The following is a 14,340-nucleotide window of genomic DNA, read 5'->3' as shown; positions in this document are numbered from 1 at the left end:
TTCGTTTCAGTGACACCATCCTTGGCTAAACCACAAAGCTTATCCCACGCATGAGAGAGAGAAAGGGGCGGGGGTGGAGAAGAGTGCCAAAGGGGAAAAAAATTGCTACGACTAAGGCTAAGAAACACATATGCCTCAAAACCTACTAAGATCGCAAGATCATCAGGTAGACCCCAGGAACTAAATATTTCGCGGGTGCTAGGAAAACAGCACAAAGAACAAAAAACTGGTTTGAACAAGTATGTCCAAACAATATAAAATTTAAAAAGCAAAATACAAAACTGTATTTTCTGTGGCCTTTGAGGAATTACGCAATTATGAATTTTTATCCTCATTTTCTTTTGGTCTTGTCAGTTAAATTCAAAGAAGCCCAACGTACTGGATTTTTTTTTTTTTTTTTTTTTTTTTGCAGTACTAGGAATGGGACCCAAGGGCATTCTACCTCTGAGCTACACCTCCAGCTGTATTTTTTATTCTTTATTTTGAAACAGGGTCTCACTGCATTGCAAAGGGCCTCACTAAGTAGCTGAGGCTGTCCTCAAACTGTGATCCTCCTGTCTCAGCCTCCGGAATGCTGGGATTGCAAGTGTGTGCCACCACGCCCAGTTCATACCGGACTTTTATAAGAAACAATATAAGCCAGGCGAACGAACAGACATTATTGAGGAGGCCCTCTGCAACTCAGTGAGACCCTGCTTCAAAATAAAGAATAAAAAATTGGGCAGGGGGTGTAGCTCAGAGGTCAATGCCCCTGGGTTCCACCCCCAGACCCGCAAAAAAAATTATATATATATAATATATATATAAAATTATATATATAATAAAAAATGCAGCGTACACAGGGTCTGATGCAAAGGGCAGGGCTCTGCTCACCCTCTCCCAACAGCAAATCCAGGCCCTTCCTTAGCAGGTGGCCATGCTGTTTTCTACTGGAGATCTGCAAGGGAAGAGAGTTGAGGAACCTGAAGCAGAGAACAAGGCGCAGGATCAGACGGCAGGGTGTGGCACGGCGCAGTCCAGCTCGGCTCCAGTGCAAAAGGCCCAGCTTTTGTCATGTCTTAGTGTGGAAAGGCCTTAAGTGGATCGCGGGCTCCTTCTCTCTTTTCTCTTCTCTTCTCTTCTCTTCTCTTCTCTTCTCTTCTCTTCTCTTCTCTTCTCTTCCCTTCCCTTCCCTTCCCTTCCCTTCCCTTCCCTTCCCTTCCCTTCCCTTCCCTTCCCTTCTCTCTCTCTCTCTCTCTCTCTCTCTCTCTCTCTCTCTCTCTCTCTCTCTCTCTGTAATAGCTTTACTGAAATACTGTTCATGTAATTTGCCCTTTAAAAACCACCCCAGTGGTTTTTAGTGTCTTCACAGAGCTGTGAAACTGTCATCATGACCAATTTTAGGGCATTTTAATCACTCCCCAAATAAATCCAGATGCATCAGCAATCCCTCCCCTCCCAGCTACCATCCACCTGCTCTCTGCCCCATGAAGTCGCCATTTCTGAGCGTGTCACACACATGGCATCAGAGAGCATGCACCTTTAGTGTCTGGCCCCTTCCTCTGAGCAGAACATCTTCAAGGTTCGTCTGTGTTGTATCACACGCCAGTGCGTGCTTGATTTTCTTTCTTTTCCTTCCTTCCTCCCTTCCTGCTTGCTTGGGGTTTCCTGGCAATTGATCCCAGGGGCATTCTACCTCTGAGCTACACTCCAGCCTTATTTTGTCTCTCATTTTGAGACAGGGTTTTGCTAAGCTGCCAAGGCTGGCCTCGAACCTGCCTCCTGTCTCAGCCTCCCAAGCACCAGGACTACAGGTGTGCGCCCTCACACCCAGCTGTTTCTTCTGCCTTGTCAGTAAAACGGGTCTGGTTTGAATAAATGAAATAAAATGTACAGAGCTTGTCCTGTGTCAACGAACTGGCCTCCTGCTGTCCCTTTGGGTCTCCCTAAAATGCCGAGGGGAGCGGGCCGGAGGCCACCCTAGTCCTGCCTGGAGAACTGCCACCAAGGACAGGGCCAGGTGGGGTTGGAGCGGGGCAGGGTGCAGAGAGTGAAGGGCGGTGTCATCAAAACAGGGCCGTTAGCTGGGCGTGGTGGCGCACGCTTGTAATCCCCGCGCTTGGGAGGCGAAGACAGGAGGATCGCGCAGGTTCGAAGCCAGCTGCGCTGGCGTAAGAGACCCTGTTTCAAAAATATAAAATAGGTCTGGGAGTGTAGCCCGGAGGTAGAAGGGCTTCCAGGAACCCCAGTACCACCAAAAAAAAAAAAAAAAAACAAAACAAAAAAAACAGGGCCGTTGGCCTCCAAGCCCAGACCACTCTCCACCTCGACTTCCTGGAGATGCTCTCTTTTTACCACGCTAGTTTGAGTGGTCGGTTCTCTGCCAGGAGAGGCCCTGGCCTAGAATAACTTGTGACGTGCTGGGCGCCCTGCCTGAGACGCCCAGCCCTTGGCAGGCACCGCACATATTTACCTGCATATTTATTATGCTGCTGCCTGTGAGAGCGGGCGAGGCCCAAGCCTGCCCGGGCCACATTTGACAGCGTGTGCTCCGATGGCTCTGGGTCCCCGTCTCTTCAAGGGACAGACTAGAAAGTCGGCCTTTCCTTGGGAAAAACAAATCTGGTGACTTGGCTCCGTGTCCTTCAGGATTTAGGGACAGCAGCCTGAACTGAGCCCTGGGGTTCCTAAGCTGCAACACGATCGGGCTTCATGTCAATGGCGTTCTCAGATGTGAACTGCCCTTGGCCTCCCACCCTGGCCTCCCTTCTCCACATGCACACTGGCCTGGGGCGCCTCCTTTGTTCCAGGCGGGAACGTGGTTCTCCCGGGAGGAGCAGCTTGTCCCACACTCAGTGTGGTCCTGGTCTTAGGGACAATCAAGTTCTCACAGGCTCCTGTAGGAGCCCTGGGCCGTTGGTGCCAAGGACGCTGGCCTGAGCCCCGTGCAGAGCCTGGGGTACAGGAAATTGGCCCTGACTGAAGCCCTGCATTTTCCCTGAGCCTCAGTAATCCCGTACTTGGGAGCCTGAAACAGGACGGTCACAGGTTCGAGACCAGCCTGGGCAACTTAGGGAGACCCTTGGCAATACACACACACACACAAAATTGTTTCCTGTCTCTTCTGTCTTTAAAATACACAAGATCAGAGCTGTGCAGTGTTCAGAAAGCATCAACCATGTCACTGGGCCTTAGGGAAGGTCATTTGGACCGTGCGAACCATCCGTCTCACATGCTAGTTCCCGGGACAGTAATAGTCTGGAGACTAAAACATCGAGGCGTGAGCTCAGCGTTCATTACAGGATCAGCCGTGACTTCTGGGCGGATCAGCCTAGTGGAGTCTGGATAAAGGCTTGGGGGAAGCCAGAGATGAAGGTAGGTACTAGAGCTCAACTGCCCGGGTTCAAATCCCAGCCCTGCTGTGTGCTGTGACGGCGGATGTGCTATTTGACCCCTCGTGCCTCAGTTTCCCCTGCCATATGCCAAAATGTGGCCTATAATCACAGTCCTTACTCCATAGGGTTGCCTGAAGCTAGGACATAGCTGAAGACACAGAAGACGCTCACTAAATATTCACCCCCAGGGCCCGAACCTTCCACTTCCTGGCCCCTGAGCATGGGTTGCGCCCGGCTTCTCTCCCATTGGTGTCCGGAGGCCTCATGGTTGGGGGATAGCAGCCTGGGAACCAGGGGTGTCTTGTGTGACCCCAGGCCTGCCCCCGACTTCCTCTAAACCTGGTTCTGCCATCTCCGCGGTTGCTTCTTGCAGTCAATCAACAATAATGAACAGGATCCCCGCGCGGGCCGCGTGCTCAACTGCAGGCCGGGGTCGTCCCATGCCAGGCTGAGCTCGTAAGGACTTCGGGAGCCTCTGCTTTGGTCACCAACGTGACCTGGGCCCAGGTCAGGAGGCTCTGGTCTCTGCCTGGGCATTGCCGCCTGCAGAGGCCGAGGAGCAGCTGTCTAAAGCATGCTCTCCGGCCACCTGTAGGGAATTCTCTGCTCCCAACATGCTGGCAGAGGCGACTGGCCCAGCACCCCCTGCAGCTACCAGCTTGGCGAGCAGGCTCCCCAGGGTCAGCTCCGCGAGGCCCTGCTCTGTGGCCAGCGTCGGCTGAGTCTGTCCTGGAGAGCACTGGTGCAGAAGGAACAGTCCGAGAACCCGGGCTTCGCTCCGGATTACGCAGAAGCGCTCCTGCTCCGCCTCCTTCTCCTGTTCCCGATGCCATCTTGTCCCCCCAAAGCTCCAAGGGCTGAGAGGTGGGTGTGCTGGAGATCAGGGGGTTGGTAAGGGGCAGGCTAAGGGGGCGAGGGCCACACTCGGTTTATGATCTTGTCCACGCTGCTTTTCTTTCTGATGAGGGTGGGGCTCGGGTGGCTGCCGGGTGACCATCTGGCCGCCGCTCAGAAGAGTCTGGGTATTGGCCCAGCATCTCCCAGAGCCGTGGCCGGCTTCTCTAGCCATATACTGAGACTCCTGGGTCACCTTCTTAAAACCTGAGACCCTCCCTGCTCAAAGGGCAGCCTGGGTGGGGCTGGGGTGGGGCTCAGGATCCAGTCTGGTCTCACCTGAGGGGCCTCCCTCTGCACCGGCAACCTTAGGGTGCATTTCCTCAAGTACCACCCACTCCCCTGGCCCGCGGGGGTGGGGGTAACCTACCAAGGCCCAGGTTGGAGATGGTCTCTAGGTCTGCGAAGCTGGTGGCCTCGAGGACGGCGGGGGGCAGCCGCAGCGTGAAGGGCAGTAAATCTCTGTGAAGACACAAGGGGCCACGGGTCATACCTGGGGAGGGGCCTGTGCCTACCCCTCCGCTTTAAGGGCCAGACCTGCAGCCCATGAAGGAAGAGCCTGGTGTCCCGCCTCTGGGTTCTCCATGGGGACCCGAAACTTCCCTGGAGCCCAGGGTCAGGGCTGAGTCCAAGGGCACTTCCAGTCAGATAGAAGCCCCACCCCAGCCCCAGGACCCTGAGGTGCAGGAGAGCCCGCAGGTGGGGGTAGGTTGCCATTTCTCTCTGCTTTTCTCGGGGTTTCAGGTCCCCGACACCCTGCAGAGCGCAGCCACACCACAGGAGGCACAGGAGCAGTTGCCAGGCCTCAAACTCAGGAAGCGACCCGGAGAGGTGCAGTGTGGTCCCCCTAGGAGGTGGCTGGTGGGGGCTCCGCAGACCACCTGCCCAAGGCTCCCCGCGGCACGGCCCCCAGCTCCTCTCTGGAAGTGCTTTCATGGGTGGGTTCTGGTCAAGGAAGAGCAGGACGGGGGCTGAGCACAGACTCAGAGCCCTTTGTTGAGGTCACCGTGTGGCCTTTGGCTTCACCGCTGTGTGATTCTCCTGTGCACCAGGGCCGTCGGGGCCCCATGCGAGGCCTCGGCTCAACCCCAGGGCTCCGCTCCCGTCTCAGACCCCGCCTGCCACCTCTACCTCGATCTTGGATTTCAAAGTGTGGCAAAATTCATCCCCATCCTGGCTGCCTCAGTTCCCTGCGTGGTCTCGCTCGGCTCACCTGTGGCCCAACCCTGAAGCCAGGACAATCCTCTGACATCTGTCACCTGACTCAGTTCTTCTCAAGATGGCTGCCATGGCAGCTGTGCCCGGGGCAGCATCCCGGGCACCCTGCTCTGGTCCGCTCCCACCTGTCCAGCTGGCTCCCCCATGCCTGCCCACTCAGGGCCTCCCACTGCCCCCAAACACCACCCCACGGCCCCTGGTGAATGTGTCCTGCTCAGTTCCCCTTTCCTTTTTTTTTGTGGTACTAGGGATGGAACCCAGGGGTATTCGACCTCAGAGCTACACCCCCAGCCCTATTTTATATTCTTTATTTTGAAACAGGGTCTCACTAAGTTGCGGAGGCCCTCACTAAGTAGCTGAGGCTGGCCACGAACCTGCGAGCCTCCTATCTCAGCCTCCCAGGTACTGGGATTACAAGTGTGTGCCACCACTTCTGGCTTCATCTCCAGTTTTTTTTTTTTTTTTTTTTTTTTTTTTGCGGGGTTCTAGGGATGTAACCCAGGGGCATTCTACCTCCGAGCTACATGCCCTGCCCTATTTTTTATTCTTTATTTTGAAACCAGGTCTCACCGAGTTACAGAGGGCCTCACTAAGTAGCTGAGGCTGTCCTTGAACCATGATCCTCCGGTCTCGGCCCTCCCGAGTGCTGGGATGACAAGCGTGTGCCACCACGCCGGGCTCATCTCCAGTTTTTAGACATTAGGTTTTTGGTTTTCTTTGTAGTATCAGGTTTTCTTTGTAGTATCATGTGCTCTACCACTGAGCTATATCCCCAGCCCTAGAATTTCTTGTTCTTGTTTTAATTAGAAAAGAACATATTCACTGTTAAGTATACCAAAACATTTTTTTTTGGTGGTACTGGGGGTGGAACCCAGGGGCTTTTCTACCTCCGGGCTATACTCTCAGACCTATTTTATATTTTATTTGGAAACAGGGTCTCAGTAAGTTGCTGAGAGCCTCATTCAGTAGCTGAGGCTGGCTTCGAACCCGTGCGATCCTCCTGTCTCAGCCTCCCAAGTGCGGGGATTACAAGCGTGCGCCACCACGCCCAGCTAGGTATACCAAAAATTTTAAAATAAAACATGAGCCACTCCCCCTTCAGAAAGTACCTTTGTCAATGCTCCGTGTGAATGGAGGGTGACATCTTTCATCTTTTGTGCATTTACACACACACACACACACACACACACAGTATGCTAAAAATAAAACGGTATGTTTCTTTCTCTCTCTCTCTCTCTCTCCCTTTCTTTTTTTATTTTCAGGTCTGGGGATGGAACCCAGGGGCCTTCTATCTCCGAGCTACACCCCCAGCCCTATTTTTTATTCTTTATTTTGAAACCGGGTCTCACTGAGTTGCAGAGGGCCTCACTAAGTAGCTGAGGCTGTCCGCGAACCACGATCCTCCGGTCTCAGCCTCCCGAACGTGGGGATTACGAGCGTGCGCCACCACGCCTGACTTGTGTATTTCTTTATAAACTATCAAGTCCATTAAAAACCATTCCCCCAAATGGAAAAAATTTAAATGAGATTTTCAAAGTAAATGCTCTAACATTTCCCCCGCGCTCGGGGGGGGGGGGGGCTGGCTCTCCAGAGGCCCCGGGTCTAGCCTGAGCGTTTCACTTTTGACTAGGATGATGCTCAGAGAATATCTGACATCACAAGGCAGCGTGTACACACACACACACACACACACACACACACACACACACACGTACACACAGAGCTACAAGTTGAGCAGCACAAGCCTTATTCCAACACTGAGACATTCTATGTTCTCCTTACTTTTTCATTAAAAAAAAAAAAAAGAGCCGGGCACGATCCACTACACTGATTTTTGTTTTTTTTTTGGTGCTCTACTAGGGGTGGAACCCAGGGGCTTTTCTACCTCCGGGCTATACTCCCAGACCTATTTATACTTTATTTGGAAACAGGGTCTCACTAAGTTGCTGAGAGCCTCACTAAGTAGCTGAGGCTGGCTTCGAACCCGTGCGATCCTCCCGTCGCAGCCTCCCAAGCGCGGGGCTTACAAGCGTGCGCCACCATGCCTGCTACACTGATTCTTATGACCCTCTCAGAAGGGTTTTCTTATACCACCACCCGTTCTCTAATTCTCTGGACACCAGCTGAACATATAAAAGCTAAATTTTATTCTAGAATCAAGACTGGAGATTTCAAGACTTGGCCCCACAAGAGCCCCCAAACTTTTAGTGTTCTTCAACTGCCCCAAGGCCACCAGGACTTCCGAGTGACCAGCTGTCGGGTGCAGCGAGAGGAGAGTCCTTGGAAGGGGAAGGTGAGCAGGGAGCCGCCCCTCCTCCTGCCCTTTCTCCTCAGGAGGGTCTTAGGATCTTGGGAGGGCGGGCCAAGGGCTGCCCTCTTCCTGCCTCATCGCGGGCACCTGCACCCGCACCACGTCTGGAGGCAAATGACCGCTCCGCCCAGGAGGGCCGGATCTTGTGATGCTGGTCAGGGGCTCAGCAGCGTGATTGGTACCAGGAAGCGCTGGAGAAACAATCCGGTGTGTTTATACTGCTGTGGCCTGGACGGAGGTCCCTGCATCCCCAGCCTCCCCAACGCCTCCACGGAGGGCCAGCTGTCTTTGCAATCTCCTACCTCCGGTCCCATCACCACCGCAGCTGAGACGCTCTGCCAAGGCCAGTGTGACTGGACAGCTACGTGGCCCAGGGCGCCTGCGGGAGGAAGACCCCGTGACGCCCAGCACAGGGCTTTGGGCCTCCAGCATCTTATCTCCCCGTAACCCTCCGTAACCCTCCGGAGGGGAGGCTGCCCACGGCGTTCCCACGCCCGGCTGGCCTTGGCCTGTGTTCTTTCCCTGCCCTCCTCGGCTACCTTCCCACCTCCCCTCTTCAGTAAGGAGGGCCTCACCTCTCCATATATGGAGGGAGAGGCCTCAGGGGAGCCTTTCAGCCTGAAACAGCACGTCCTATTCACAGACGCAGCCGCCTGGGAGGCAGACACAATGTGCCTGTGCCCAGAGGCTGGCCGTGCCCCAGCCTCGGCGTCTTCATCTATAATGGCAAGAGCATGCCTGGTCGCTTCCGGAGCACGTAGGTGGGGCCAGCTGCTCCGCTAAGCCCCTTAAAGAGATCCTAGGGCAAGCCGGGGGGCATGGGCACTGGCCTTGTGGAGTGTTGTTGCAGGGGTTAGAAGGACTCTGTGGGCCATGCCCAGTCCACAGCCTGATGGGACACAGATGCCCAGTCAACCGGGCAGGCTTGGGAGTCCCTGCAGCCATCCCGCCCAGCCCTGGTCCCACCCAGGTCTGCGTGCCTCTTGCCTGCTGGTTGCTGCTGAGAGCTGTCTCCTGTGACCCTCAGGGGCCAACCGTGGCATTCTGGAGCCTCACAATTGCCTGGGAGTAGTCCTAGGTTGCACCCATGGGAACTGGTAGCGTGGCTTGGGGGTACAGAAGTGCAGCTCTGTGGCCGTAAGGCAGAGCAACCCCGAAGTCCATTCCATGGTCCAGAGCTGCCTGTGGGGTCAGGCTGAGGCTGGGGGTACCCTGCTGTTAATTTGAAATAGTGGGGGCACCTCACTCAGGGTGTCATGGTCAGGGTGGAAAGATGAGGGGTCTAGATGACTCTGAGTCCAGTGCCCAGTGCCCAGCGAGGCCTGGACAGGAGGCAATGTCTGGGTGAACCATCCTCAGCAGCCCCGCTGTGCCACCCATCTGCTGGGTGTCCTGGGAGGTAGGGAGGGCTTCGGTGCGTGGAGCGTGGGTTTCACCGGAGGCGGCTGGAGCCCCATGGGGAACACCCTGCCCAACTTCTAACCAGCCCGCATCAAGGTCCTGTAGCTTAAAGCACTGTCTTATGGCACCAAAATGTATTTTTACATTCTTGTTGACCTGAAACCCATACTGACGGAATGGAGCAGTACCGAGGGCGTTTACCAGACACCCGCTCCACCCAGCGGCTGCCTACTGACGACAGGCTTCCTCCTGTGCGTCCTGTGTCCTCAGCCCTTCTTTCAGGACCAGGTGCTTGCAGGACTCCAAGCCGTCCGGACACTAGCAACGCCAGGAGTTGGGAGATGGGCACAGAGGGTGGTGATTGGGGGGGGGGCTCTTGCCAGTTGCTTCAATAAAGCATTAGAATTAACACCAGCCCTGTGGTTACTACAGCGAAGTCGAGTAACCTCTCTGCATCCTCCAGGCTGCGGACTTCCTAGGACCGCCCTCCTGCCCCATGTGTCTCCACAGGACTCTGCTGCAACCCCACCTGCTAACGAGGGCGGGAAAGACGTCCTCATGGCCCATAGGCCGCGCCTACTCACCTACTGACACAGTAGAACGCCATCAGTCTGAAGATGTCCTCAAACACAAGGACCGAGCCTTCCAGGTACAGCACTGGGGAGAGATGAGAAAGGCCCTTTTGAGTATCCTCCGGGGATGGGGGGAAGGAGGGGGCTCCTCGAGGGCTGGAGGGGGTGGTGGGGATCTGCCACGTTCTTGGTGGGGCCTGGTGTCTCCTACAGGGCCCAGTCTGGCCGGTCCCATACATATCAGCTGCCAGCTGGACGTTAGGCGAGGGAGAGGTGGAATTCAAAGGTGCGAATCCACTGAGAATTCACAGGATTGCCTGTTATCATAGCTGGTGTTAACCAATACACAGTCATCATTTTTGGCAAAAGAACACAGCAGATTCTAGATTGTAAAAGCAGAATTCGGTGTGTAACTGAGTAAGGCCATCCCAAGGGACAGTCTGACAGCTTGGCCATTCTGAGGACTGAGGGGCTGGCGGGAGGGATGGTGCCCTGCTCTGCCCCAGGAGGGGCCGTGGTCCAGGAGAGCTGAGGGGGGCCACTGGCCTTTCACCCAAGAGCCCCATGGCCTGTTAGAATCTGCCCCGCTTTGGCAGCAGAGGTGCCCCAAGGGCGAGGGCAGCCCTGGTATCATACAGCTCTGACTAGGGGGAGGCATCAAAGCCTGTCTGTGATCCTGCCCTGGAGGGGCAGGTGTCATGGTGTGGCAGCAGGTGCCTGGCACCGGGAAAGGGCCTATCAGTGGAGACCAAGGGACCACATCACGGGCAAAGGGCACAGATGCTCAGCCAGCTGCCGGAGGTTTTTTACATTTATTTACTTTAAATAAAATTTTATATTTATATTACAGAAAAATTTACATTTATCTTTTTATAGCAAAGGGACCATAGTTTCCCACTAGGTTAGATATAAAATTTTAAAAGAGCTGGGTGTGGTGGTACATCCCTGTAATTTTAAGACGTGGTGGCTGAGACAAGAAGATCTCAGGTTTGAGGCAATTTGGAGAGACTCTTATCAACTTTGAGCAACCATGTTTCAAATTAAACATTAAAAGGGCTGGGAGTATAGCTTGGAGATAGAATGTTCCTGGGTTCTAGATCCAGTAAAAAAGCAATTCAAAGTTTCAAGAAAAATATTAACCAAAGTACAGTATTAGAAGCATTTGGAGGACGCCTACAAATACCTAAGCTGAGAAACTCCAGCACGAGGTGTGTTTGTTCGCTGTGAATTTCCTGTCTTGGGAACAGGTGGGGCTGGTCTCGGGTCACAGCGCCACCTGGTGCCTGCATTCGGTGCATCACCAACCCTGTCCACAAGGGGGCAGTGGAGCCTGTGGCTGAGGCTGACTGGGGCCAGAGGATGCTCCATCTGGAGGGTGGGTAAGAAAGACCTTCCTCAGAATTCCCTCAGTGGGACCAGGGGTGATGCGGCAAGGACACTTCCAAAGGCCCAGCCTAGCATACTGGGATTAGCCCACAAGTAGCAGCTCTCCCTGGCCTAAACTTTTTTTTTTTTGTATTCTTTATTTTTTTTTATTGGTGCACTGTATTCATACATCATAGTAGGATACATACTTTTGTAGACATACATGCACACTTTTCCCAGTCAGCCCCCACCCAATCCCCACTCCATTCTCTCCCTATCCCTCCCTCCCATGCTTGGCTTAGTAGTTGACATCTAGTATTATGGCAATTTATCTAAAATTAAAAACGATAATCTCACATAACAGTTTCATTTGTCTGATACCAAGCTTTTGATGACTTAAAGATAACATTTCAATATTTCTTTTTGCTTTCTTTCTTACCAGAGAATATTTTTTTCTATTTTTTAGGTGAAACTATCATATATTTATATATTTATTTTTCAGAAAAAAATCTATCCTAATATGGAATATGGACTCTAGGTACCCAAAACGATCTTGAAAAAGAACAAAGCTAGAAGATATATATTTTCTGATTTCAAACCATATAAAACTACAATAATTGAAACAGTGTACTACTATTCTAAAGGCAGATATATAAACCATTGGAGTTAAATAAAAGCCTAGAGATAAATCCTTCCCTATATTGTCAAGTTATTTTTGACAAGGTTTCCACGAACATTTGGTGGTGGAAATGATAATCTTTTAACTAAATATTGTTAAAAAATAATAATTACATGGAAAAGAATAAAATTGGACCCTTACCTAATCCCATATACAAATATTAACTCAAAATAGATAATAGACCTAAATATAAATCTTAAGACTATAAACTTTTAAGAGAAAATCTGGGTCATTAAACCTCACAACATTGAAATTGGCAGTGGTTTCTTGGTTATGATTTCAATGGCACAGGCAACAGAAGAGTATACAAACTCCCTAAAAAATAAAAAAAAAATTGTATATCCAAAGACAATGTAAGCAGAGTTAACAGTTACTAATAGAATGGGATAAAATATTTCCAATTGCTATATCTGAAGGTATATTAATATTCCAACTAGAAATCATAAAAATTAACAACAATAAAGGCAAACAATACCCTTTAGAGATAGGTAAAAGACTAACATAAATAATGAATCTCCACAGATAACCAATCTTAGTTGACTGTTGGATGGAAACTCTTGTTTCTCTAGTTCTGGAGTGTGTTACCTATTTCTTCTTTGTAGTTAATCTCTTTGAGTATTTTCTCTAGCGCTGGTTTTGAAGACATAAATTCCTTCAGTTTCTGTTTGTCATGGAAGCTTCTTATTTCTCCATCTAATTTGATAGAAAGTTTTGCTGAGTAGGAAATTTTTGGCTGGAAGTTGTTTTCTTTCAGAGTTTGGAATATGTTACTCCAAGCCCTTCTGGCTCTCATGACTTGGTTTGGGAAGTCTGTAGTGATTCTAATTGGTTTGCCTCTGAATGTCAGTTGGCCCTTTGTTTTTGTTGCCTTTAAGATTCTCTGCTTGGCTTCCACATTGGTCATTTTGACAATTATGTGGCGTGGGGATCCTCTTCTCCAATCCTGTCTAAAGGGAGTTCTATAAGTTTCCTGGACCTGCGTATCGACCTCTTGCTCTATGTCTGGAAAATTTTCTGCTATTACTTCCTTGAAGAGATTGTTGATCCCTTTGGTTTCACTTTCTTTTCCCTCCTCTATTCCAATTATTCTTAGGTTAGCTCTCTTAAAATGGGCCCATATTTCTTCAATATCAGATTTCTGCTGTCGGATATTTTTTTCTAGATTAGAAACTATGCGTTTATTTTTGGAATGATCATCTTCTAAGAGCGAGATTCTGTTCTCCATGTGTTCTAATCGGTTGTTTGTGCTTTGAATTGAGGCCTTTACTTCATTAATTGCATCCTTTATCTCTTTTTGGCTCTCTCTGAGTTCTTTTCGAAGCACCTCTATTATTTCTACAGTTATTTTCCTGATTTGATCTTCTAGAAATCTCTGATTTTCTGTTTTATCGGGTTCTGATGTTGTGGGGTAGTGGACATTTATTGCTCCAGTATTATTCCTCTTTCCCATGATTTCGGAAGTTTGTGCCTTCTCTGGGTTCTTCCCTTGGGTCACTATGACTTCACTTAAGGTGCTCTGGATCTCGAGTCAGTAGTATCTCAGACCCCACTACTCCTTTACTGGGTTGTATCACAGAGTCTCCGACCCAGAGAGTCGATAGAGGCTGCTTTAGGCTGTGGGGGGTGCCAGGTTGCACGTTCTCCTATGGTGTGATATCTCTGCCACCGCCCCTCCCCCACTGGGTCAAGTCCCAGGGAGTACAGTACTGGGATTTCTCCTCTGGGGCCCGCAATTTGACTCACTGTTCTTGAGTACGCAGATGTAGCTGTACTGGCCTCGCTGAATTCGGTGCTGCTGCCGCCGGTGGCAATATGGCGCCGCTGCTACGCCCTCAGCTGTGGGGCTGGCATTTTTCTTCTTGGTTTTGATTTCCACTCTGAATCCCTGCAGCGTGTGCTGAGCTCGGCCACTGGGAGCTTTAGATGCTCTCTGCGCGGAGAAATCCCGCCTGGCTGTTCCGCAGTGGCTCACCTCGGCTTGCTGTAGCCGTCCCGTGAATTTGCCGGTGCCGCCGGCAATATGGCGCTGCTGCCGCCTCTGCCGCGGTCTTGGGCGCGAGGCCGGTGTATCTCCTCTGTGGCTCTGAGCTCTGTTCTCAGTCCGCTTTCTCTCTGGAGCCTGGTGATTTTTTGTTTCACTGGTGATGGTGTTTTCTGGCTATGAAAGGCGCTGATTTTGTGGTAATGGAGATTTGTTGTTAGCGGGGCTCTTAAGCCCCGCTTTTCTCGGTCGCCATCTTCCCGGAAGTCCTCTCCCTGGCCTAAACTTTGAGGAGCACAGATTAAATCTGGAAGAAGGTCACTCCCCTCCGGCGTCCCCTTGCACTCACACAGAGCCTGCACTCCCTTTCAAGTCAGCAGTTTCCTGTGGCATTTTAAATTTATGTTTTGTAATACAGATTGAACCCTGGGGTGTTCTACCTCTGAGTTATACCCTGTCCCTTTTATTTTTTATATTGAAACGGAATCTCATTAAATTGCTGAGGCTGGCCTCCAACTTGCAATCCTCCTGCGTCAGCCTCCCAA

General features: G+C 51.4%; 1 protein-coding gene across 1 annotated transcript in view; it reads right to left on the bottom strand.

Annotated features, from left to right (window-relative positions):
- Positions 1 to 14,340, bottom strand: part of RIN3 (Ras and Rab interactor 3) — a gene marked incomplete at its 5' end in the record, with an annotated part of 76,429 nt that overhangs the window by 22,129 nt on the left and 39,960 nt on the right. Inside the window, 2 exons of the mRNA XM_080707191.1 lie at positions 4,639 to 4,730; positions 9,783 to 9,855. Of these exons, the coding sequence (XP_080563317.1) occupies positions 4,639 to 4,730; positions 9,783 to 9,855 (165 nt within the window). The remainder of the gene's footprint in view (positions 1 to 4,638; positions 4,731 to 9,782; positions 9,856 to 14,340) is intronic.

Source organism: Muscardinus avellanarius (genome assembly GCF_963383645.1).
Source record: "Muscardinus avellanarius genome assembly, chromosome: 12".
In the NCBI taxonomy this organism is placed as follows: Eukaryota; Metazoa; Chordata; class Mammalia; order Rodentia; family Gliridae; genus Muscardinus; species Muscardinus avellanarius.
This window is presented reverse-complemented; position numbering and strand designations above follow the sequence as displayed.